Source organism: Martes martes (assembly GCF_963455335.1).
Source record: "Martes martes genome assembly, chromosome: 1".
Taxonomy (NCBI): domain Eukaryota; kingdom Metazoa; phylum Chordata; class Mammalia; order Carnivora; family Mustelidae; genus Martes; species Martes martes.
The window spans coordinates 214110347-214133747 of NC_137888.1; the positions used below are offsets into that span (position 1 = coordinate 214110347).

At 59.1% G+C, this 23401-nt stretch overlaps 1 protein-coding gene and 1 pseudogene across 4 annotated transcripts in view; both read left to right on the forward strand.

Annotated features, from left to right (window-relative positions):
* The first annotated feature begins 9164 nt into the window (after positions 1-9164).
* LOC308354859 lies at positions 9165-9662 on the forward strand (annotated as a pseudogene). The gene has a single exon. The product of its transcript is annotated as an uncharacterized misc_RNA (transcript).
* Positions 9521-23401, forward strand: part of DPP9 (dipeptidyl peptidase 9) — a 39364-nt gene continuing 25483 nt past the window's right edge. For all 3 annotated transcript variants that reach the window (XM_080799444.1, XM_080799445.1, XM_080799446.1), the window contains exons 1-7: positions 9521-9658; positions 10645-10697; positions 13015-13105; positions 16889-17142; positions 21308-21420; positions 22479-22652; positions 22736-22904. In XM_080799444.1, the coding sequence (XP_080655570.1) occupies positions 13050-13105; positions 16889-17142; positions 21308-21420; positions 22479-22652; positions 22736-22904 (766 nt within the window). In that variant the 5' untranslated portion in view covers positions 9521-9658; positions 10645-10697; positions 13015-13049. The remainder of the gene's footprint in view (positions 9659-10644; positions 10698-13014; positions 13106-16888; positions 17143-21307; positions 21421-22478; positions 22653-22735; positions 22905-23401) is intronic.

Consider the following 23401-nt stretch of genomic DNA (forward strand, 5'->3'; position numbering starts at 1 on the left):
GTCTGTTTCAAGGGCTTGTCAGTAAGTAAGGAATTTTAATGATTTTCTTCTGCCTCTGTTTCCCATATCAGCTAAACTTGAGGTGGGATGGCCTTAATTTTCTCGGCCTCCAAAGAAGGCAGAGGCTTTAACCCACTGAGCCACTCAGGCAGCCCCAGAATGTGCTTTCTTAAGCCCTGTGGCCACTCCGCAGCTCAGGCATGTCTCGGGCCTCCCCTGCTCAGCATTCCCATCACTTGGCTCATGTCCCACCAGCCAGCTTGTTTCTGCCTCAGGGCCTTTGCACCTGCTTCTCCCTCCTCCAGCATGTTCACAGGGCTGTCTTCTTGTTACACAGGCATTAGCTCTCAACTTTTCCCCAAATCTGTCTATCTCTCATCATTGAGTCTCTGGGTCTTCCTAGCCACCAATGCTGTGGGGAAAAGTGTGTGTGTGTGTGTGTGTGTGTGTGTGTGCAGATGGCAGCTCCTGTGAGTGGACACACACACACGCTCACACAAGCTGTGCTCCCCACCTCCATGCACCAGATCCTCAGGTGTACCTACCTACAGCTGACAGCCTCAGACTGGTCCCAAATTGTGGTCCTCATCCCATGTCATCCAGGAAATGTTGGCTGGGGACCCACAACCCCCCTGCTCTGGGGCTGAGAAGGGGGGATGGATGGGAACGCTTTCCTGCCTCCCCCCATCCTAGAAACCTGGCTGGGTAAGAATCATGCAGCCTCTCAAGCCGGGCCCCATTGAGGACTCCAGGCCCAAGTCCAAGGGCTGGGGGGACCTAAGAGGTCTCAAGAGGGGGTGAGGGGACCCCGCAGGTGAAAGGGGGAGGGGAAAGTGCAGGGGAAAGAGGGGAGTCTGAGTATGGCTCAGGGAAGAGAAGAGGCCAAAGGAAAGGAGGTCTCAGAGGTGGGGCTCAGGGAGGGGAGGGAGCTCCCAAAGGGGCTGGGGGAGTCAGAGAAGGGAGAAGGAGGGGAGCGCACTTGGGCATTGGGGAATCCCCAGCCAAGGGCCTGCAGCATTCCTGGAAGGCTTCCAGGAGGCATGGCCTGCTTTCCTCAGGGAGGGTCCTTCTTTCACTCCCCACCTCCCTGCCTGGAGGAGTGGACCCCAGAGGAGGAGCTGACCAAGGGACAGACCAGCTGACCCTTGCTGATCACAGAGATCCAGCTACCTGTTCACCCCGGGGCACGGGGTAAGGGGGTGCTTCGCAGCTGTCCCTCACACTTCTTATCCCTAAGGGGCCCTGTCACCCTCTGGGTCTCCTTGGCTTCCCTGTCTTCCTAATCAGGAGTTGGTGGGAGCCTGGGGCGGGGGGCGGGGGGGGGGACAAGGACAGAACTTTGTCCCTTCTGTGTTTTGGGGGCTCCAGATGCCCCCATCGTGTGTCTCTGCGCACAGGTCTCTCTTCATGTGCTCCCAACTACGCTCAGTGGGGGTCTCCTCCCCCTCTTCCTCCTGGGTCTCCCATTAGGCCCCCCGCCGGCTTTAATTGGCTTTTGTGGAGCTGAATTCATTGGAGCTCTGTTCAGCCCAGGTCCGCAGCAACCCTGCCTCCCTGCCTGGCTAGCTGGGGGGGCTCCTTTATTGAGAGGGGCCTCCCCAGCCCTCGGCCCCCTTCCTGCTGCCGCCAGCTCGCTCTGGAGACAATGCCCGGAGGAGCCTGCTGTCCTTAAGGGCGGGCTACTGCCATTTGGTCTAATGCAGCCCGGAGACAGGGACTAGAGCCAATAAACAGACCCTTACCCTGCTTTGTCTCAGCCTCCTCTACCCCTGGTTCCTCACTCCCCCTCCGTGGAGCCCCAGTGTCTGCTCTGGAGGGCTCCCCACCCCTCACCCCCCACCCCTCACCCCCCACCCCCCCCACCCGCCAGCAGAGGGCACGAAAGAGCAGAACGACCTGTGAGCCTGTTTTGCCATTGAGGAAGAGGTTATGTAACCCAGAACAGCAGGATCTGGTGTCCCCCTGTGTCCTCTGCTCAAACTGACCCCTCCCCAGTGCCCCGAGATAGCCACCAGTGCCATCCCGCTCTCTGGTCGCTCTGCCTTCCTCTCCCACTCTGTCTCTTCACCATGCCCCAAATTCAAGGTCAAGTTTTGTGGTGGAGTTTGGGGATGTATTCCGGGTGGGTCCGGGTCCTGCTGACAGAGCTGGCCAGCTCTGCAAGGGGGACCTGAAGGGAATAGCACGCGGGGCTCCCTGATCTGCAGAGCTGTGCATTGGGCGGTTGTCAAGGGACCAACAAGAGGGTTGTCACAGGAGTGGGGAGGAACGGAGGGAGCAGAGAGGGCAAAGGCAGTGTTCTCTTGGGCAAATCCGCTTTATTTTCTCAAAAGGAGAGAAATTTCTAGAAGGAAATTCATAGAATTAATGCCTTTCCTGAGCACCACATGCTGTGACCCCTGTTACTCAGATGAGAGAACCAAGGTCAGGGCAGGACCTGGCTTGCCTAAGCTTGAAAGTGGCTGCAGACAAGCCATGCTTGTTGGCTCATCAGTGCTCTTTTTTTGTTATGGACCCTCCGGGAGTGAGCTGGGCGACGAGTAGATCTGGTGCACGGAGAGCGTGCAGTGGAGCCCGGGGCCAAATAAAAATGGCCACGGACACTCTGGACTGAGCATCTACGATGTGCCAAGCCCCACGGTTTGCCCTTCGTTTATGTCGTCTCTCCCTCCTTCCCACCCCCTGTTATCCTCCAGGAGATAGCGCTATTATCAATCCCATTTCATAGATAAAGAAGTTGAGGCTCAGGGAGGGAAAGCCGCCTGCCCAGGGTCACACAGTGAGGTTGAGTTTACCAGGCTCCTCAAGAGAGAATGAATGAGAAACCCAGTCTTGGGGAAATTCTAGCAGATTTGCAGGGGTGGGATGCAGAGAGACAGACGTGGGGACCGAGGAGCTTTCTCAAGTGTCTCCATCACTCCCGCTCTGACCTACCTCTCCCCACATTTAGCCTTCAGACTGTGCTGGTTTCATCGTACAGAGCTAAGAACATCCTGGAACAATGCAGTGGCCTCGAGATGCAGGGAGGTGAGGGGCAGCGATGGAAGGAAGGAGGCAGGGAGTCCACCAGTCTCTCCCTTCGGCAGCCCCTGCCAACCACACAGGGCTTCTGCCTCTCTGCCTACCATCCCTGTATCCGCACCACAGAAATAACAAGCCTGCTTTGTCGTCATTTCTTGACTGGTTTCTATATTTACGGGTACTGGGTTCACAGTCCAGAAGGTGAGTTCTGGAATCAGAATGCCAGGGTTAAAATCCCCCCACTCCCTGCTGGCCAACCACGTGACTCATCTCTTTGGGCCTCAGTTTCTCTACCTGTCAAATGGGATCAGTAGTCCCACCTCAGAGTGCTGTGGGAGGATGGTAGCCATTGGAAGAGTGCGCAGTGCCCAATAGGTTATTACCTACGGTGATGGTGTGCGAGACGGAATTTAAGGGACCCCCGTAGGTGGCAGGAATTGTGATGGGTTGCAGACAAAAGGCATCATTTCATAAATCGATGAAAATTGCAACTGTGAAATGGAGTGGAAATTCCCAGCTACTGCAAAGCCCTGGGGGAGTCAAAGCCGCACCAGGGGGGTCTTGAGAATAAACCGGATTACTGCCATTCCGGCACTGAAAAAACAAATAATTTAAAGTGTTTGTCAATAGCAAAAACTCCTCTTATTGAAACAGTGCAACGGCAGGGGCGGCTGTGGGGGTGAGGCGAGTGAGGTTGTTTATGAACAGCTCCTGAAGTCACTCGGACGGCTGAGCCTTCCCCTCCCCATCCGTGAAATGGGCATAATGAGAATGTCGACTCCCATCGGGTTAGTTCTGATAAAGGAGTGACTGAAACACCTCGTTCGGGATCCGGCCCCTTAACCATCATTATTTAATTAATCTGTTAACTATCATTATTTCTTTACTAATCTTTCATCGAAAAAGTGCCAGCTCACAGAGGGAGTTGACTCTCTCACAAATGTCTCAGTCTGTCTTTTAAACTACTCGAAGCAAATAGTCTATATTCTTAGCATTTTTCATGGGTTTTTGTTATGAAGTTAACACTTGGTTTATCAGTAATTCGACAGGACCGAAGAGTGTAAGAGAAGCTTTTCTCCCACCCGTTTGGAAAGGTCCGGTGGCATTTATTTTAAGTTACCTCGGCTCCCTTGAACTTCACTTCTGCGCAAGCTGATCTGGTGGGGACGGCCCGAAGCCACGAACAGCCAGACGCATGTGGTGTCAGCCCTTTTTCACTGTAATGCCTCAGAGGAGGGCTCTTTCCACGAGCTCGGTCCCCTGGTTCTCTCCCTAGCGCTGCCAAATTATGTGCTGGGGAGCATTCTTTATCTAAATGTGTTGTAAAAAAATTTTTTTTAAAAAGAGGATATCGTTTGAAAGCCATTATTCTATTGCCCTACATGCTTTTCTGTATGTTTGAAATAGAAACTCAACTTGAATAAAAGTGTGTGAGTGGAAAGTTGGTCCCCAGCACCCCCCACCCCCCCAACACCCCCGCTCGCAGCCCCCGTGCTCCCCCAAAGGCCACAGCCAGCCGTTCTTGTGGGATTTTACAGATTCCATCCGGGGATATTCTGTGCATACGCCCGCATGTGTTTCTATCTGTATCCTTTTTGGGCGGTGATCTCTGTACGTGGCAGGTTGGGACACACAACTCCCCAGATTGCCCCAACTCAGAAGACAGAGTGCCTCCTTGTTCATTTCATGCTTCCCCCAAACTGTGGGGGCACATTTGGGCCGTCTCTGTTCTTTTGCCTGGAAACCCACCAGACCACTCTGTCTTAATATACGCACATCCCTGACGAGGCTCAGGGCAGATCTTCTAATGGCTGGTTCAGACTCGATAGGCTTTTCTTTTCAGGTATCTGATTACCTTGAACTTCATCTTTGTAGAAGGTGGCCTGGCCTCACGATGGGACCTCTGGATCTCGACTCATTATTATAAGCTGTGTGACCTTGGGCAAGTTGCTTAACCTCTCTGTGCCCGTTTCCTCAACATTAAAAGGGCGATGGTGCTGCTGACAGTGCCCGTAGCATGGGGTGGCTGGGCGGTGTGAATGAGTTTAAAGTGTGACATTTCCTTAGGATGTTTCCTATTATCTATTTCTGTTACTTCGTGTGTGTTATTCTCAGACATCCAAAGGGATCTGACGCCAGCCTTTGCAACAGACATTTCCCAGACTGGAAATACTGAATCCCTCTCTGCTTCCTTTCTTTATTTTCTCCTTCCACGTCCTCTCTCCAACCTCTGGAATGGGTAGACGCCAGGTAGGACAGGCCAGCAATCCTGCCTGCCGTGGTGACCTGCTTGGGGACAGGGACAGTCCAGCAAATGCCGGGGTGCGTGTTGGGGGAGTGGAGTGTCTGACTTTGAGATGCTGAGGTCTGGGGCTCAGAGTGGGGCTGGAAGGGAGGGTGGTTAGGGCAGCGGGAGGGGCAGTGTTGGGAGGCAGAGGACGCTGGATGATGCCTGGCGGTCGGGTTCCTGCTGACACCTGGTGGAAAGAAGGAAGTAGCGTCCTTTTCAGCCTGGGCACCTCTCTGACCCTGCTGGCAAACCCAGGCTGAGAAGAGGGGCGACGGGATGTCACCCAACATACCGGTTGCCCCACGTGGGTTTGAATGACCCAAGAAATCATTTTAAAGTTTTTGTTTGTTTGTGTTTTGTTTGGTTTTGTTTTGGCAGATGAATGAGCTCTCAGACCTTGATGGGGTTCACGGGGGAGATGACATGTTTTCTGAGCCACTCCCCCTCCACCAGGAAGCCCACCTGTATTACTTCATTCCCATTCCCAGGTCTTCTCTACTCTGGCCAACCCTCATGTGTTCATAATTTTGAGAAACGTTTACTGACCCCACAGTAACACGTAACAAAACAGATTCAAACAAATCAACAAGCAAGCAAAGCCCACAAAACCTGGTGGAGTTCATATTCCAGTGGAGGAGACAGAAGACAGACAAGCAAACAAATCCACAAATGGGATTTTTTCAGAGATGAATAAGTCACTGAAAGAACACGACGAAGTGACAGACACTCAATTTGTGGGTGCCGAGTTCGGGGGAACTCAGGGAAGTTGTCTCCGAGGAGGTAACATTGAAATCAAGAATTGAAGGAGGGGGGCCGCCTGGGTGGCTCAGTGGGTTAAGGTCTCTGCCTTCGGCTCAGGTCATGATCCCAGGGTCCTGGGATCGAGCCCCGTATCAGGCTTCCTTTCTCTCTGCCTGCCTCTCTACTTACTTGTGATCTCTGTCTGTCAAATAAATAAAATATTAAAAAAAAAAAAAGAGTTGAAGGAGGGGAGGTAGTGAGCCCTGAAAATGCCTGTGCCAGAAGGCACAGCCTGTGCAAAGGTCCTGGGGCAGGGCCCTGCCTGGCAGTTGGAGGGACCAGTGAGGAGGCCTGTGTGGCTGGAGCAGGCTGGACGAAGGGGAAAGAAGTGAGGGCAGCGAGGGGACCGACCAGCACAGGTCTTTCTGCAGGGTCTGTGGGGGCCTCAGGGACAATTTCCACTTTTACCCCAGGAAGGTGGGAGCCCTGGCGGGCTGTGGGCAGAGGAGGACAGGACCTGACTCAGGTGCTCATGGGCGCTCACAGGTGGCCGCCACGGGGAGGATGGACTGTGAGGGTGAGGCCGTGAGCCAGGGCACAGGGCAGAAGGGACGGGTACAGGATAATGGTGATGGGGTGGACCAGGGAGATGGCCATCCACGGGAAGAAGTGATCAGATTTTGGGTGTGTTTTGAAAGCAGCGCTAACTGGATTTGTTGAGTGATTGGATATGGGTGGGGAAGCAAGGAGGCCGGGGCAGCTCCCAGGTTCTGCTGAGCGTCTGGAAAGAAGGAGACGTCCTCAGCTCATTCGGGGGATGGAGAAAGGAGCAACGTCTTAGATTAGCGCCGGCAGGTTCCACGTCTGGTGAGGGCCTCTTCCTGGGCAATGACCACTGTCCTCTCCCCGTGGGCTCACAGGGCAGAAGGGGCAGGGAGCCCTCTGGGGCCTCTCTCATGAGGGCACTCATGCCATTCATGGGGACTCTATTCCCATGACCTAACCTCTGCCCCAAGGTCCCACCTCCCCAATACCATCACCCTGGGCGTGGGTTTCAACATATGGATTTGGGGGTCACAATGTTCAGTCCATAGCAAGCAGATTCCGGAAAGGCAGGGAGTTCAGTTTGGACCATGATAAGTTTGGGACGGCCACGACACCCCCCACGCCCTGCATGGAGATACTGAGGATGAGCCGGACCCCAGCCTGGAGCTCAGGGGAGGCCCCGGGGGGAGTCAGGACTATGGGTGTCCACCAGGCACAGATGGGGTTTGAACTCTGAAAGAGGACGAGGTGGCCTGGGAGGGATGCGGGTGTGGAGGGAAGAGGGCCAAGGGCCCAGCCTGGGCAACGAGGGAGGGAAGGGGAGGCAGAGGAGGCATCTGGAGAGGAGGGTTGGAAGCTGTGGGCAGGGCAGCATAAGGAGGTTCTAAGTTCCCCTCAAATTAGCCCCCTCATCACCACCCCCAGGACAGCTGGGACTGCTGCTGCCCCCTTCGCATAGTAGGTGGTCAGTAAATCATTGTTGAATGAACGAATGAACGAATGAATGGACTACTATACTGCCATCAAAAAGGATGTTAGGGAACGATGTCCAATAAGCAGACAAGAATAATGACCTCTGCAAAGGCCACATCTTAACCCCCAGAACCTGTGACTATGCTCCCCCACACGGCGAAAGAGACCTTGCAAACGCAGTAAGGATCCCAAGATGGGAGCTTATTTTGCATATGTGGGGGGGCTTCATGGAGTCACATACAAGAGAGAGGCAAGAACGTCCGAATCAAAGAAGGAGGGGCGCCCGCAGACACAGAGGCTGGGAAAGGCAGGGTAAGCCCTTGGCCCTGGAGCCTCCCGGTGCCAGCCCTGCCCACATCTGGGTTCTAGTCACTCCAGATCAGGGTTTAGACTCCCGTTTCCAGAACCCTATGTAATAAGCTTGTGTTTTTTTGCAGCCGCTGTCTGTGGTCTTAAGTCACAGCAGCAGCAGGAAAAGAGTATAGAAGGGTCTTTGTGCCCTGTGGCCGGGAGAGTGCTTGCCCTACCGGGCCCTGAGGCATCCCGAAAAACGTGTGCCTTCTCCGCACAGGTCTTACGTAACTTCCAACGGTTAATCATTTCCCAGAAGTAAACGTTGGAAATGGGATCGACGTGTTTGTTCCATTAAACGCAGAAAAGTGACATGACAAAAAGTTCTTCATGTTTTGAATCACAACGCGCCTACTTTTAAGTTTCAATATTTCCCAGAAGATGCTCTTGCGGGGTAGGGGGAATCGCCTATCAAACATGCACTAAAGCAGGTATAGAGGGGGACCCGTTCTTGCACTTGCCTCGGACCCCATTACGACTTCTCGGCAAGGCGCGGCCCAAACCCGTCTCGATGTCTAGTTTTGATATCTTGTTCGTTACGGAGTTACACGGCCACTCATAGGGTAACTTGGTATCGGGCATTCAAATATCATTTACCTTGATTCTTGAGGGTTTTTTTTTGGCTGACGCTGAAGCCACTGCCTCGCTCCCCGCACTCTAACCCCGGTCTTGGGGTGGAGGGCTGGGGGCAGATTATACAGCAGCGTGACCCTAAATTCTTGCCTTTATCCTCCTGTCCTCCTCCTAGCTTAAAAAAAAAAAAACAAAAAAAACAAAAAACAAAAACAAAACCAGAAACAAAAAACAAAGCTGGTCTGAGATGCCGACAAGCCAGCGCTGCGTTCTGCGCGGCGCTCCCAGGGCATCTCGGACAGACCCAGCGCGCACCGCCCCGGTCGGAGGGCCCGGGGCTCCGGAGGAGCCGGAATCCTCGAAACCGCGCGCTCTATTAAGGCCCCCGAGGCGTCATCCCCCGCCGGTTTCCGTAGTGTAGCGGTTATCACGTTCGCCTCACACGCGAAAGGTCCCCGGTTCGATCCCGGGCGGGAACACCCTTGCGTTTTCCCTCGCGGTAACAGCGTAAAGCGGCGCCGATTATTCCTGTCCCGTGGTTTTTAAATTTCTCCTGTCGTTTTAAAAGTTACTTGAGGGTAGTTCAAAAAGAAGCTCCAATTGGGCGCCTTTAGTAGCAAAATTTAAATAAGTTGCGGTAAGGAAGTACAAGAAAAAGCAAACCCTTTGACTTGCGTTGGCCGGGAATCGAACCCGGGTCAACTGCTTGGAAGGCAGCTATGCTAACCACTATACCACCAACGCTCCGGCGCCTGGCTTTTTTTCCAAACAGCATTAGTAGAAGTGTTATGGGTCTGGTTGGATGATACCAAACTGCACGGGGGTGTTCCTCTTCAGCGTCCCTCCCCGCGCCGGAAGATGCCGCCCCAGGGAAATTCCAAGCCTCTGGCCGCAGGAGCAGAACAGGCGCGTTCCCCCCCAGCGCCGCGGGCCCCTTGGTACCGCCCGGGCGCTGGCCAATCGTAGGCCGCCGCCTGGGCAGCTCAACTTCCGGGTCAAAGGGGCCCGAGCCGCCGGCTCCCCCGTGCCCGCCGCCGCTGCTGTCCCCCGCGCCCGCCACTTCCGGGGCCGCAGTCCCGGGCATGGAGCCTCTAGTGTGAGGCCCCTCCGGCTCCGGGACGCCCTGCCGAGCCCGGCCGCCACTCCGCGCCGGCCCCGAGCCCGGTGAGCAGCGCCTGCACGCCCCGTCCGGCCTCGGCCGCGACCCCGAACCCGCCATCGACCGGCCCCACCTCAGCCCTGACCGTGGACCCGCCATTGACCCGCCTCTCGGGTGCCCTCCGCCCCGGCCTCCCCGCACCCCGGCCCTGCCGCGGACCCGACTCCCCGTTCCGACAGCCCCCGCCTCGGTTTCCCCTCAACCCGGGGCCCTCGTCAGCCCTTCTTCCCCTCCCGCCTGCTGCGGTGGCCGGGCCACCTCTCCGTCCCTCCCCGACCCAGCGTCCCCGCTCGTCGGGTCGCTGCCCAGGCCACCGGCTGCGGTCCCTTCCGGGAGTGGCCGCACCGGCCGCGCTCTCCTTACCCGCGGGTTCGGGAGGTCCCCTCCCCAAGCAAACACACGTTCCCCGTAAGAGAGCGGAGGCCGCCTCCTGGACCTGCTTCCTGCCCGCACCGCCGCACCCCGCCCGGGCGCTTGGCCTCCCCCAGCCCACACCCCGACAGGGGCCAGCCCCTTCTCTCAGCCTCCCTCCCGGCCGGGTCCCGCCGCCCACCGTCTTCCCACGCAGCTTTAGACCAGCCTTGACACTTCCCCATCCTTGCTGCAGCGGAACCATCAGAAGTGCCCCGTTCCCTTTGCCCCCCCCCCCCGACTGCTGGCGTCTCCCGCCCGCCCCGCCGTGAGGAAGTCACTTGTCCCGGTGGCGAGAACCAACGCGCTTTCCAGGAGCTGGGACTGAAGCCCTGGAGGTGTGCACTGCGGTGTAGTCCCTGGCTGATTCCCGGGAAAACTGGGCCAGGTGGGAGGTCTTTTCTCCCGACTGCAGCTCAGGGCACGCAGACAGCACTGCAGGGCCGTGAGGCATCTCTAGAACCTGTTCAGGTAGAGGGGATTGGGCCCGCCGGTCAGAACTCCCGCGTGCAAGGAGAGCGAGTTGATAGCCAGTCCCTCCATTAACCTGCTGCGTTAATGACCCGTTGGTTCTGTCCAGGTCTGAGTCCCACGCCTGCAGCTGAAATGGAGGCTTTCTGGACCCTCTAGAAGGTCAGTTGTGCTGGGGTGGGGTGACCATGATGGCTGGTGTGTGGGCTGGTGGGATTCATTTTCGTGCTCCAGGATACAGAAGGCTGCAGGAAGTGGTTTTCTACAACCCTGAGGTCATTGCTCTCCCAGGCGGTTGGCTGGGACCCAGGCCAGTGGCTGTGGCTTTGTGGGCCCTTGCTGGAGACTTTTCTTTCCATCCAGCATCTCCCTCCAGCGGCTACCCAGGAAGAACCCACTGGAAGATTGTGGGAGAATCGTGGGGATGCTCAGGGCAGCCAGATCAGGCGGAGGTGTGGCTGTGTCCCCCCCACCCCCCACACCTAACCCAGGGCCTGCTGCCGGGATCTTGGCTCTAAAAGGAGCTTTGGTCCAATTCTCCCCGTGTTGGGATTTTCAGCGACCTGTTTCGTTGACAGGATTAGCCGACATCTAGATTCTGCCGCATCTAGGATTTTACTTGAGCACTTAACTCTGACAGCAGCCCTTGGCCTAGGTAATGTCTTCAGTAGCTGGGGAAATTGAGACACAATTTAACGGAGAGGTTAAACTTAACCTAAATTAACTGAGAGGTTAAGCAGCTTCTCAAGGTCACAGAGACCAGAAGTTGTAGAGCCAGGCTTTGAACCCCGATCTCTGACAACAGCGACCCCTCTTTTCACCACAGGACTGCGAGTGAGACCAGTGCTGCTTAAGGTGACATTGGGCTTCATCTGTCCCCTCCAGTTTCTGTCCTGGGGCCATGCGCTGCTTTCTTCTTGAAGCATCAGGGCACCTGCCTACCGGGGGGCCTGGCTCCTCCTCGAGAAGGGGTTTGGTTGCTGACCAAACCAGGGCTCCCTTTGACTTCAGACAGCATTCAGGGGAGGACAGGGACTCGATAATTTGGCCAAAAATGCTTCGTGTGTGCCAGGCATGGTTCTGGGCTCAGGGAAATAGAGGAGACAGGACAGATGTAGGATTGCTCCCCTCTGCCCCACCCCGGAGCTGACATCCCAGTGAAGAGTGCTCACTCTCCCAGAGCCGGGGTTCAGCCTCAGCACCCACAGCCGTCTTTGCAGTGGGGAGTGGAGGCGAGTGTCCTGTGTGCCCTGTGATGCTTACCCTCCCTGGCCTGCAAGCTGGTACCGTGCCTCCTGGTCGTGACGCCTGGAAATGGCTCCTGGCCCTGTTTGTGACCCACTGGGTTAGGGGAAACAGTTGACCCCCGAGAGACTCTGTATTCCATAATCATTTGACTTACTGAGGCCCTAGGGTGTTGCACCATTGAGATCCGTGAACTAAGTGGGAGGGAGCGAGGAGGTGACCCACAGGTGCCACGGTCGTAACGTCTGACCCATCAGAGATTTATGCTAGTGCCTAGTGATGGCCTGAGGATCTTAGTCAACTTTTCCCCCAAATAAAGAATGCAGAGTCCTCCTCCTTGGCACACTGAGCGCCAGGAGCACCTACAGTTGTGACGACAGATGTCGCCGGGGGAGGGGCAGAGCCGTCCCCCTTGAGAACCGCTGTCCCAGACTCAGTGCTTCCGTGCTCCACAGAAGGACCAGGTGTTGTGTGTGGGGTGGGGGTTAGCGACTTTATTTATTTTTTTAAAATATTTTATTTATTTATTTGACAGACAGAGATCGCAAGTAGGCAGAGGCAGGCGGGGAGAGGAAGCAGGCTCTCTGCTGAGCAGAGAGCCCGATGCGGGGCCCGATCCCAGGACCCTGAGACCATGATCTGAGCCGAAGGCAGAGGCTTAACCCACTGAGCCACCCAGGCGCCCCGTGGGTTAGCGACTTTAGATCAGGTGCCAGGGAAGACCTCGGAGGGGGTGAGACTGAGGCGTGGAGGAGAGGAGGGGACAGGTCATCCAGAACGCAGGGGAGGGCACCACAGGCAGCAGGGCTGGCAAGGGCAAAGGCTCTAAGGTGAGAAAGGGTCCGAGTACGTAGGGGAGAGCGAGGCCAGCGTGGCTGGAGATTGTGGTCAAGGGCAAAGGAAGAAGCTGAGGTCGGGAAGGCCATCAGAGAGTGGCCACAGTGGGGAACTAGGGATGAGTCGGTTTCTGGTGAGCACCAAGGATGCCGTCCCTGGCGTCATTTGAAACCGCCCTCTTCTCAGGGACTTCTCGCCTTGGGAGGACTGCACCTGCGTGGCAGAAAAGATCCTGGTTTCTGGCAAATGCCAGGCACCCTCTCGAATTTCTGGGCAGGGCCTCATCAGAATGCCCTTGGCGTTGGGTGTCTCCGGAGAAATGGGCAGGGGAGGAGGGCCGAGAGTGTGCATTCCCAGACTGCCTGGAGTTACGGCCCTGGGGTCTCTCTTCCCGCAGGCTCCCCCACCCTCCTGAGGTCAGCTGAGTGGTTGATGCGGAAGGTTAAGAAGCTCCGCCTGGACCACGAGAACACAGAAGGTTGGAGAAGGTAAGGGGTGTGGCCTCGGAAGCCCTGATCTGTGGGCACGTTTCAGAGGTTCCCAAATTTCTGACGATGTCGTAGGTCTGGGAAGATACCCGCCATGCCCTGCCACCCCCTTCCTTTCTGCGTTTCTCCAAGACTCTGGCCGTTTTGCTTGAGGAGGCCATGTGGGCTGCTGTAGGGTTTCTCAGCCCGTCACTGCTGTCACAGGGCCCAAGTCATTCTCTGTAGGGTGTTGAGCAGTACCCCTGGCCCCAAACCCCTTGATGTTAGCAGCACCCCAGACATTGCCTGGTGCCCCCTTGGGCAGGATCAGCCCCAGCTGAGAACCACTGGCCTGGTGGTTAGGATGTGGGTTTTGGGTCCAACAGACGTGGGGTCCCTTCTGCTTCCCTGTGGGGGTGACGTTGGGCAGGTCATTTGACCTGAGCCTACTTTGCAGCCTCCCAAATGCGGCATGACCCCTGAGCTCAGTCGTCAAGGTTGTTGTGAGAAGTAATCATAATTGGGCCCGTGAGGCTCAGGCACTTGGTGAATCCCGTGCTTGGGGCCTCGCATGAGAGGAAGACCGTAGCAAGTCCCCCGCGGAGCGGGCCTGCCTCACTGTCGGTTTCTGCCCCTCCTGGGTTCATTTCCTTTTAGCAAGTGCAAGCCGTGAGACAGGAAGGGAATTCGAGAGGTTCTGGAGGACAGGGGTGATGCTGAGCACAGCGATTCGTTCCCCAGACGCAGGCTCCCAGTGTCTGGTGGGTAGTAGACACATCAGGAGGCCAGTTAGCGATGGAGACCCGAGTCCCCATTGTTGTGTGTGGCAGGTCCCCGGCGGGTACAGGCGGGGCTGCACGTGGAGTCTGTGTACGACTGGTTGTGACTGCGGAGGGCCGATGAGGTGCCCGGGGCAACCCTGGTAGGGCAGAGGCTGGCCTGCTGTTCCCAGGGAACCCCCACCTACGGGGGCTCAGCGCGTGTCCCCAGGGCTGCCCGGGCATTTCCTCCCTGGAGCTAGGTAGGCCCCCGCCCCTCCCCTCCCCAGCGCCCGCCTTCCTTCCTGTCGCATCACTCTGCGGTGGGCTGAATGCTGCCAGCACGGAGAGTGCGCAGTTCCTTCTTGCTTTCTGACTGCTGCCCTGGTCTCAGGCCCCGCCTGGGTCTCCGGTGGCTGCCCCGGGGCCGGGCTGGGGGTGGGGGGTGCGGTCCTGGCTCTTGGAGTGCCCACTTTCGGCTGATAGGTCTCCGAACTCCCCTGGGGCCTTGACCGTCACCGCACCAGAGCTCCCGGGCTGCGTGCTGGTGGCCCCGCGGTGTGCGAGGTGTCCTGACCCGCAGAAGGAAACGAGGTGGACCCGGCCCGAGTGGCTCGGAATCCACTTTCATTTCCCCAGCTGTGTAAACTCTTGAGTGGAGAAGCCCGGCATAGGCTGGCCTAGGAAGGGAAGGGCGGCATTTACTTAACCTCTTCCTCGTTCCCCCACCTCCTCTGCAGTCTCTCTCTCTTCTGGGGAGGAGGGAGGTGAGTGGAGGACCTGGGCGTAGCACCAAGCCTTGGCCTGTCTGGGAGCTCAGGCCGCCTGGCCGCAGCTAGAAGATTCCTAGAAGTTCCTTCCGATGTTTCATTTCATTTCTCATCTCCTGGATCATATTTTTGCTCCTTGGACTCTCTGCAGTGATCGGAGGCAAGACCTTTTTTTTAATTGTTCTTCGCTGTGGAGATTAGCCATGTGATCGTGTGAGCGCTCCCGCCAGGCTCTTAGCTTATGGGGTCCCTTTTGGGAGCCCTGGAGGTTGTGATCTGTGTTTCTGCTGTGAGCAAGGCTTGGATTGTGGCAGCAGTTTCGGGGGTGGGGAGGGGGCCTGGGCCGGCTAGAGGAGTCCCCCGGCCCGGTTTTCTGGGCTTGCTGCCAGTAGCGCTCGGGCCGTGCGGGTTGCGGAGTGCTCAGCCCGTCCTGGCCTCTGCCTAGCACTCCCCGTGCCCTGCACCGCCCTAGAGGTAAACCGTACCACATTTGACCCTCGGGGAGTCTCCTGTCTTCCTTGGCTCTCCTTATTTGACCCGAGGGCCCTGAAAGCCCCAGTGGCCTGTGATCTGTGTCTTCAAAGCCACCGTAGGAAGTACTGGACTGAGTGTGCTTTTTTGTGGCTGGGGGGGCAAGAAGCCCCGGCTCGCTCTGCTGCCCCCGCCCCGGCGCTGGCTGGGCCACGGGGGACGGAGCAAGGGAGGCGTTTCCGCCTCTCATCTGATACAGGGTCGGGCTGGAAAGGGGACTCTGCAGATCGGCCCACAGAGGCCGTGCTCAGAAGTGTCTCTCTCCTGCTCCCTCTCGTGGCAGCCCACAGGGGCCTTTCTCCTGCTGTGGTGACTCTGGGCCGGGGTTGGGGGGGGCGGTGGCGGACTCTTCCTGGCAGGGGGCGAGGCCTTCTGGGAACTGGAGGGCACCCGTGTGAAGGGGGGGGGGGCACAGCTCTGCCTGGTGCTTCTCTAAAGCCCTTGACCGGTGCTGTCCCTGCCCGGGGTCTGGCAGTAGCAACTCCCACTTCCGGCCGGGGAACCCCAAACTCTGCCCGCCAAGCAAAGCCGCTAATCCTGGAACACAAGGAGACCCAGCATCCAGCAAGGCTTTCGACCATTCTTTGCCCACGGAGGAAAGGGAGGCTGCCCTGCTCGCTTTGGCTGGCCTCACTGGAGACCCCAGCTCTGCCATAACCGGGTCACCGGCTGTGTTTAGATTTCCCTAAGACAAATATTTGCCTGGCCAGGCCAGTCTGGTCAAGAAATGTGCTCAGCAGCAAGAGTGGGAGAGGGGAGGGAGGGCGCCTTGGCCCCAGCTGCTCAGGGAGCTGGAGGAGAGAGGGGCAGGACATCCACCCCTCACCTGGGGTTCGCATTTTCCCTGCTCACAGCCGCCTGTTTCCCTGAGCCCCTCCGGTGGGGCACGAGGGTTTGCCGTGCTGGACCCCCAGTGGGATGGCGCGGGTGACAAGCTTTACTGGTCAGTTCTTTATGCTCAGTCCTCTGCCCGTGAGTGTTTCCCAGCAGGCTTAATGTAGGAGAGTCCTTTCACGGTCCTCTGTGGGATGCCTGCTGGGAGCCAGGCCCTCGTGTGGACTTTGGGGACACTCCTATGAATGGGACGAGAGATCAACAACCAACCATTAGGACAAATGCCCCGAGGGCAGGGGCGACAGAGCTGGGGTGCGATGTGTGAAAGACTATTAGAGAGACCAGCTTTGGCACAGATGGTCTTCAAAGGTTTCTGAGGACCCGAGAGATGCTTACCCTGAGATCTGATTAGAAGTTAGTCAAGCAAAGAGAGGAGAAAAGTGTTTGGGGCAAAAGTGGCACATGCAAAGGCCCTGGGGTAGGAAGGAGTCTGCCCTGTTTGCAGAGTGGAGGCAAGGCTGTTTTTGGCTGGAGGACTAATAAAGGGGGTTGAGGTTTGAGAGGCTGGCAGGGGTCCGAGGGCAGAGAGCCTTGAAGCCCGTGACAAGTACTGGTTTTTACCCCAGGGGCCGTGGTAAAACCAAGGAAGAACTTTAGGCGATGGGATCAGATTTGCATTGAATGTGTTGGGTCTGTTACAATCAGAGGTGAGGGCAGCTTGGATCTTAGAAGCGTTTGTAGTCACTGGAAAGAGACAGAATGATTTGGGCCATATTTAGGGGGGCCTGGGCAAGTGGCACACGGGTGGGGCTTGTCTTGGGCGGGGGGACCAGGAGTGTCTGATGAGGGGGCAGCTTGTAAGTGAAACTTGCGTATCATCCTCTTCCCATCCTGTCCGCTCCTGCTTCTAGCTTCTCGCTGAATTCTGAGGGGACGGAGAGGATGGCCACCGGGGCACCGGCGTCCGACCGGGGTGACGCGGTGGAGACGGAGGACCCGGCGTCCCGCTTCGAGGTGCAGAAGCACTCGTGGGACGGGCTCCGGAACATTATCCACGGCAGCCGCAAGAACTCGGGCCTCATCGTCAACAAGGCCCCGCATGACTTCCAGTTCGTGCAGAAGACGGACGAGTCGAGCCCGCACTCCCACCGCCTCTACTACCTAGGTGAGCCCTGCGTTTACGGTGAAGGTCTGCTGCAGGGTGCCCCGCGGGGCCAGGCGTGCAGGGGAGCGGAGCAGGGGCGGGCCCGTGGTTGCAGCAGGGCCATGGTTAGGCCTTGGATGCGGCTCTGAGCCCCTGAGGTTGTCTCCAGTTCCAGGCGGCTGGGCCGGGCCAGTGAACGACTCCTAGCGTTGGGGTCACCAGTAAGTCCAGTGCACACTCGCCTTGGGCCGGGGTGCTGAGAGGGGCCCTGAGGCTCAAAGAAGGGTGCCATGGTTGTGTACTGTGCATGCCGCGAGCTAACAACAGAGGGTGGCTGGCCACGCGGTTGCCACCCCGCCCTATATACTGGCACAAGCACACAGACTGCTAGTGACATCCTCGTCGGGCATGTGCCCTGGCCGCTGACATCCTTGTCGGGCGTGTGCCCCGGCCGCTGACGTCCTTGTCTGGTGTGTGCCCCGGCTGTGGTCCTTTGCACGCCACCTGTGATCGTTGGTGCGTTTGTGTTCCCCGCCGGCTGGGTAAGAGCTTCAGGGCACCGGGGAGGCCTCGTGCTGGCCTGGCTCCTGGCAGGGTTTGGGTGAGGGATGACACACGGTCGTGAATGCAGGCTGTCCTCTGCCGGGGGCTGACCCTGGCCAGGGGCGCCGGCGGTGACCGCTGTGGGCGCCGCCCGGCTCTCCCCTTCCCGGAGTGGACGCAGCCCCTCTTCGTAGAGAGGCATGTGGAGGCCACACGGTGGTCCGGCGGGTACGGAGTTTGGAAAGGAGGGCTAGGACAGGACTCAGCGAGTGACGGCTGTCCGGGCATTGTGTGGCCCCCAGAGTCGAAGACGCGCGTGTTCCAGGAACGGGCTTGCCGGCTCTGGCCTGGGAGCCGCCGCCGGGGCGGGCTTCACGTGTCATTACCTGAGGGGGCGTGGCTCCCAGGGTCAGCCGCAGCCAGGTCTCGTGGGCCGCAGTGGCTGCTGCTTCTGTGCCGGAGACCGGGAGCCCCAAATCGGTTTGTCGGGGCCCAAGTCAAGGCGTGTGGAAGGCCACAGCGTGCTCCGCCCAGGGGCTCTGGGGGAGAATCGGTTCCTTGCCTCTTCGGAGCTCTGGAGGCTCCCGCGCTCCTTGGCCCGTGGCCGCACTGCTGTCATCTTGGCCGCCGGGCTCTGAAAACCCCCCAGCTCCCTTCTGGGGACTTGTGATTCCTTGCCAGGCCCAGCTGGGTCGTCCAGGCCGCTCTCTCCAGCTCGGACCCTCCGCTTCATCCCGTCTGCGGGGTCCCTCTCGCCGCAGGACATAATGTAGTCCCAGGCTCTGGCAATGAGGACCGGAGCACTCGGGGGCCGTTGTCAAGCCAACCGCAGAGCTGCTAAAAGGGACAGAAGCCCTCTGAGCTAGTTTGAGCCACTGGGGGCACCTCATAGGAAAGACACAGGGAGTGCCAGGGAGCCCCCACCCCGGGCCTCGTGTCCCGGCCCCGAGAACCTTGGAGCCGCGTGGGCATCTGCTCGGTACGTGCTCCTGTCCACACACCCCCCTTGCTGCCTGCTTGCCTCCTGCTGGGCTGCAGCCACCAGCAGAGACGGATGAGCTCCTTCCGAACGTCGTGGGGAGGGAACCGGATGGGTTCAGCGTAGAGCAGACTGTCTGCAGTCTGTGTGTGTGTGGGGGGGGGGTTGGGGTGAGTGGGTCCCTGCAGACTGCGGGAGGCCTGCCACACTGGGTGGGGGAGGGCCGTGGGCTTGGCTGAGACCCCAGAACCTTCCTAGGACATCTCGGAGCCATCCTGCCTCTTTCAGGTGACATTGGTCACCCTTGAGCTGCTCCGGCCGTGTCCCTCAGTACCTTCAGGGTGCCCTGAGACGCGCAGCCTGCACCCTGTGCTGCCCCTGGCAGCCCCTGCCTTCTCAGCAGGCACCAGCTCGCTGTTCTGTGCGGAGCCCGCCAGCCCGGGCTCTGGGAAGGCTCTTCCAGACGTGTGCGATGAGGCCCAACGCAAAGGAAATGAACAGAGAAGGACTTCTGTCGCCAGGAAGACGGGGTGGTGGTGGCTCCCCTGCTCCACGTGGGTCGGTTAGTCCCCCTGCAAATGGTGTCTCGTGTAGGACAGAGGACTCAGGGACAGCTCGGGGAGTCCCTGAGAAGGAAGAGAGGCCTCTCGTGTCCTTGTGACCTAGAGGAGAGCCCGGGCGCAGCGTGAGTCACATGTCCATCAGGCTGGTTCCTGAGGCCACGGTGCATGGTGACGGAAATGGAGCTTGTGTGGCCCTGGGCCACCCGCCACCCTGGTGGATATTGGGGGCCGGGGCCCTGTCAGGCAGGGCCAGCAGAAGTCAGACCCGAGGCTTGTACACCCAGCGTCACCGTTACGACACACGGAATGTGCTGGCATGTGCCATCTGGTGCCATCACTTATTAAGCCACTGGGCAGAGGCGGTGGCTCCGATGTCCTTGGCAAGGCTGCACTGTTGACTTCCTGTTTGGACAGCTCTGGCTCTCCCCGAGAGCCCCGGGGGCAGGGGGTGTCCAGAGCTCCTGCTGCTGGTTGCCGACTGCCAGCTGCTGTCTCCCAGCCTTGCACGCTGCTCCGGGACTACTCTGTCTCATGAGGTCTGATTCACGGGGCCTAAAGCTCACTTTGTTAAAAGCAGACCACTCAGTGGTTTCTCATACCGTCACCACTGCCTAATTCCAGAACATTCCATCACCCCAGAAAGAAACTCGGGACCCGTGAGGCATTGCTCCCCTCTGCCTGCCCATCTCCTGCAACCATGAGTCCACGTCCTCTCTCCCCGGAGTTGCCTGTTCTGGGCAATGCACGCAAACAGGGTCACACAGCGCGTGATTCTCGTCCCCACTAGTCGTGCGAACTGGAGAGGGAAGGACGCCTCGTGGGCGGCCTGGATGGGTGGCATCACGCGCCTGCGCCTCCAGCTGGGGATGGGGGAAGGGGACCATCCTGTGTCCGGGGTCCCTCGACGGGGGATTGTGAGCATTGCCCACCCACACGTCTGCGTAACCTCTGCATCTTCCCTGAATCGGTTTCCAAAGGAAATTGTATTAATCTTGTATTTTCCCTTCAATACATTCTTTCTCCGATTATACTTCACGTGCCAGTTGTGTCAGGAGTGGGGACGCCACGCGGCTTGCTGCGTGGAGAAGCTGCCCGTCGAGCTCACCATCATGGGAGCAGACGTCATCGGTCAGGCTCTGGCCCTGGGGGCGCCGAGCTTGGGGCCTCCCCGGCCCCCACTCGGAGCGCGAGAGTGTGGGCGAGGTGGCGGTCCTGAAGAGAGGCTGGCCTCACGTGGCCTTCCTCCCGGAGAGGCTCGGGACCTGCTCCCTCGGTCTGCGGCTCGCCCGTGAACGACAGCCCTCCGTCCTCCATCATCTCCCTCAAGCCCGCGACGCCACCAGCTGGGAGATGGGCCTTCTTTTATTTGCCGCTAAAGATACGACAGCGCCTGTGTCAACAAGACACACCTGAGAGAGGGAGGACCACGAGACATGGCCACTTACTGGCGAATTAGGCCCAGGCCTCTCCCGAGTGACACGTCTCGGGCACCGTGTGACTCTCAGGCACCGTGTGACGGCGTCATTCCCTGCTCACCGCATTCGTGCAGAATCTTTGCACGAATCTTTGCAGGCAGCTCCTGTTCTCGTGTCCGAGGTTGGGTCAGGTCCATGGGTGGCGTCTGGGGACATCTGTGGTTTTCCCCACCGAGGTGCTGCCGACGAGGGGGTCCCCCCCTGGGAGAGCGCCCCGCTCCGCGGCCGTAGAGAGAGGTGCTGGTCAGACGCACGTTTCCCAGCTCCCCGGTGCGCGCTCGCTGTCCCTCTAACCTGCGCCAGCTCTCGGCCCCCACAAAAGCCTTTCCCGGAGGAGGACACCCGAGACCGCAGCCTCGCCCTTGAGAGCCAGGCTCCACGGGGCCCGCTTCTGTTCTCTCGCACACTGCTGCCTCGGTAACTCCGCTCGGGGTCCTTGTGCAAACATCTCAGAGGCAGAAGGCCCGTTACTGTCACGAACAGACTTGCACCCGGGGTCAGAGGGTCCGTGGGGAGGGCTGTGCCGCCGGGCCCAGCCGTGGGGAACCAGGGTCCTGGCCCAAGACCCTCCTCTTGTCCCGGGCAAGGCCCCCATTCTGGTTTTTCTCCCCCCACCCCTCCCCAAGGGATGCCTTATGGCAGCCGCGAGAACTCGCTTCTCTACTCAGAGATACCCAGGAAGGTCCGGAAAGAGGCCCTGCTGCTCCTGTCCTGGAAGCAGATGCTGGATCACTTCCAGGTGAGCCACCCTGGGCCCCGCCGGTCGTTTCCACGGGCCTTGTGGGGGGCAGTCTGCCTGGCAGTGCCGGGCCGGGGGGGACTGCCTTGGCCGGGGCAGACTCCTCCCCGCACGCCGCAGGCCCAGAGCGGGCGCTCCCACGAGAGCTCTCACCAGAAGCATCTCTTCCTTTTCCAGGCCTCACCAAAGACTGAGGTCCTTTAACTGGGCTAATAATTAACATCATCCGCAGTCGGCTAGCTTGGGGGAGGGGGGGAGATGGCTGGGGAGTGCCGTGGATGCTTTGTGTCCGGGGAGGTTGACTTCTTTCTGGTAGGGAGAGCAGCCGTGATGGCCCAGGGTGGTGGGCGGGCGGAGGCGCAGTCTGGATTTCTCTGCACCCATATGACAGCTCTCACTTGTCCTGTCCCTGGTCCGCCCCAGGCCGACCAAGCATGGGCTTCGTTGTGCTCTGGCTTCTGCTTTTCAGAGACACGTTTCTGGGTGTCAGCGTTCCTCGCGCCTCCCCATCGTGTTCAGAATTCTCAGGGAGGCTGTGTGGTGTCCGCAGTAGTCTACCTCGCTAGGCCCCCCCAGGCTTAGGTGTATGGGGGGGCAGGTGGTCCTGGATTTGCCCTGCTCCCCGCATGCAGAGAGCAGGAACAGGTGCCAGTGGGTGGGTTCACCGCAAGTTCTGGCTGGACAGGATGGTGATGTGGGCAGAAGGGAGTGGGTCTGTGGGCTTGGCACTGGGGACCAGGAAACAGTACCCCTTGGGTGGCCCTCCGTACCGGTGGGTAGGGGAGTGCTCTGTCTGTCTTGGAGAGGCTCTGGGGACAGACATGGGTGGAGGAATGCTAGAGGTGGGCCCAGAGCCCACCAGTGAGCCAGTGAGCCCAGAAGTCAGTCTGCCTCATTACCCCAACCTGCTGAGTACCCTCATGGCCTCCAGGTCTGGGCCCTCTCTGGCGTGAACCACAGGCATTGGCAGACTCCTCCCAGGAATGCCCAGGCCAGAGGATCTACGGCCGGGATGCTGGGGTCCCTGGCTGACGCAGCGCTGTCCTGTGTGTCCCCAGGCCACGCCCCACCACGGGGTCTACTCTCGGGAGGAGGAGCTCCTTCGGGAGCGGAAGCGCCTGGGGGTCTTCGGCATCACTTCCTACGACTTCCACAGCGAGAGCGGCCTCTTCCTCTTCCAGGCCAGCAACAGCCTCTTCCACTGCCGGGACGGGGGCAAGAACGGCTTCATGGTGAGCCCTGGCCGCTGGCCGCAGGCGGGGTCAGGGGGCTGGGCAACCTCCTGTTCCCCTGAGCCAGGCCTCTGTGTCCCCAGGTGTCCCCCATGAAGCCCCTGGAAATCAAGACCCAATGCACCGGGCCCCGGATGGACCCCAAGATCTGCCCCGCCGACCCCGCCTTCCTCTCCTTCATCAACAGCAATGACCTGTGGGTGGCCAACATCGAGACAGGCGAGGAGCGGCGGCTCACCTTCTGCCACAGAGGTGAGGCCGGGTGGGGGGCGGCGCGCTCCTGGCCAGGGTGGGGGAGGTGGCCGGGACCCAGAGCACCCGTGTGGATGGCCGTCATGGCCACCGGCACAGGTCCTAGAGCGGCCCCCATTCCCATCCATCATCCCCGTGCCCCAAGCAGCATGGACGCTGCCGGCCCAGTTCGCCCTCCTGTGTGGTCCTGCTGCGGCCCGCCCTGGCCCCGCGGGAAGCCCGCCTGCTTGGCTTGTGGCTTCCTCTGCGGCAGTCGGTCCCAGTGGCCTGTGGCCCCCACCAGGCGCTTGTTCTGCCTCTCTGCTCACTCGGGCCCTCCCGCCTCCTCCCTCCTGTTTGACTCCGCCCGGTCCGGCTCAGACCTCACGTGCTCCCTGGGTTTTCCCCTCACCCCCTGCTCCCCAGGAGGGACCTCATCCTCCAGCACACATGTCTGGGGCTCTGCGCTGGCTGGGGCCTCCGGTCACTTGGCCCCCGTCCTGCCCCCACAGCCCCAG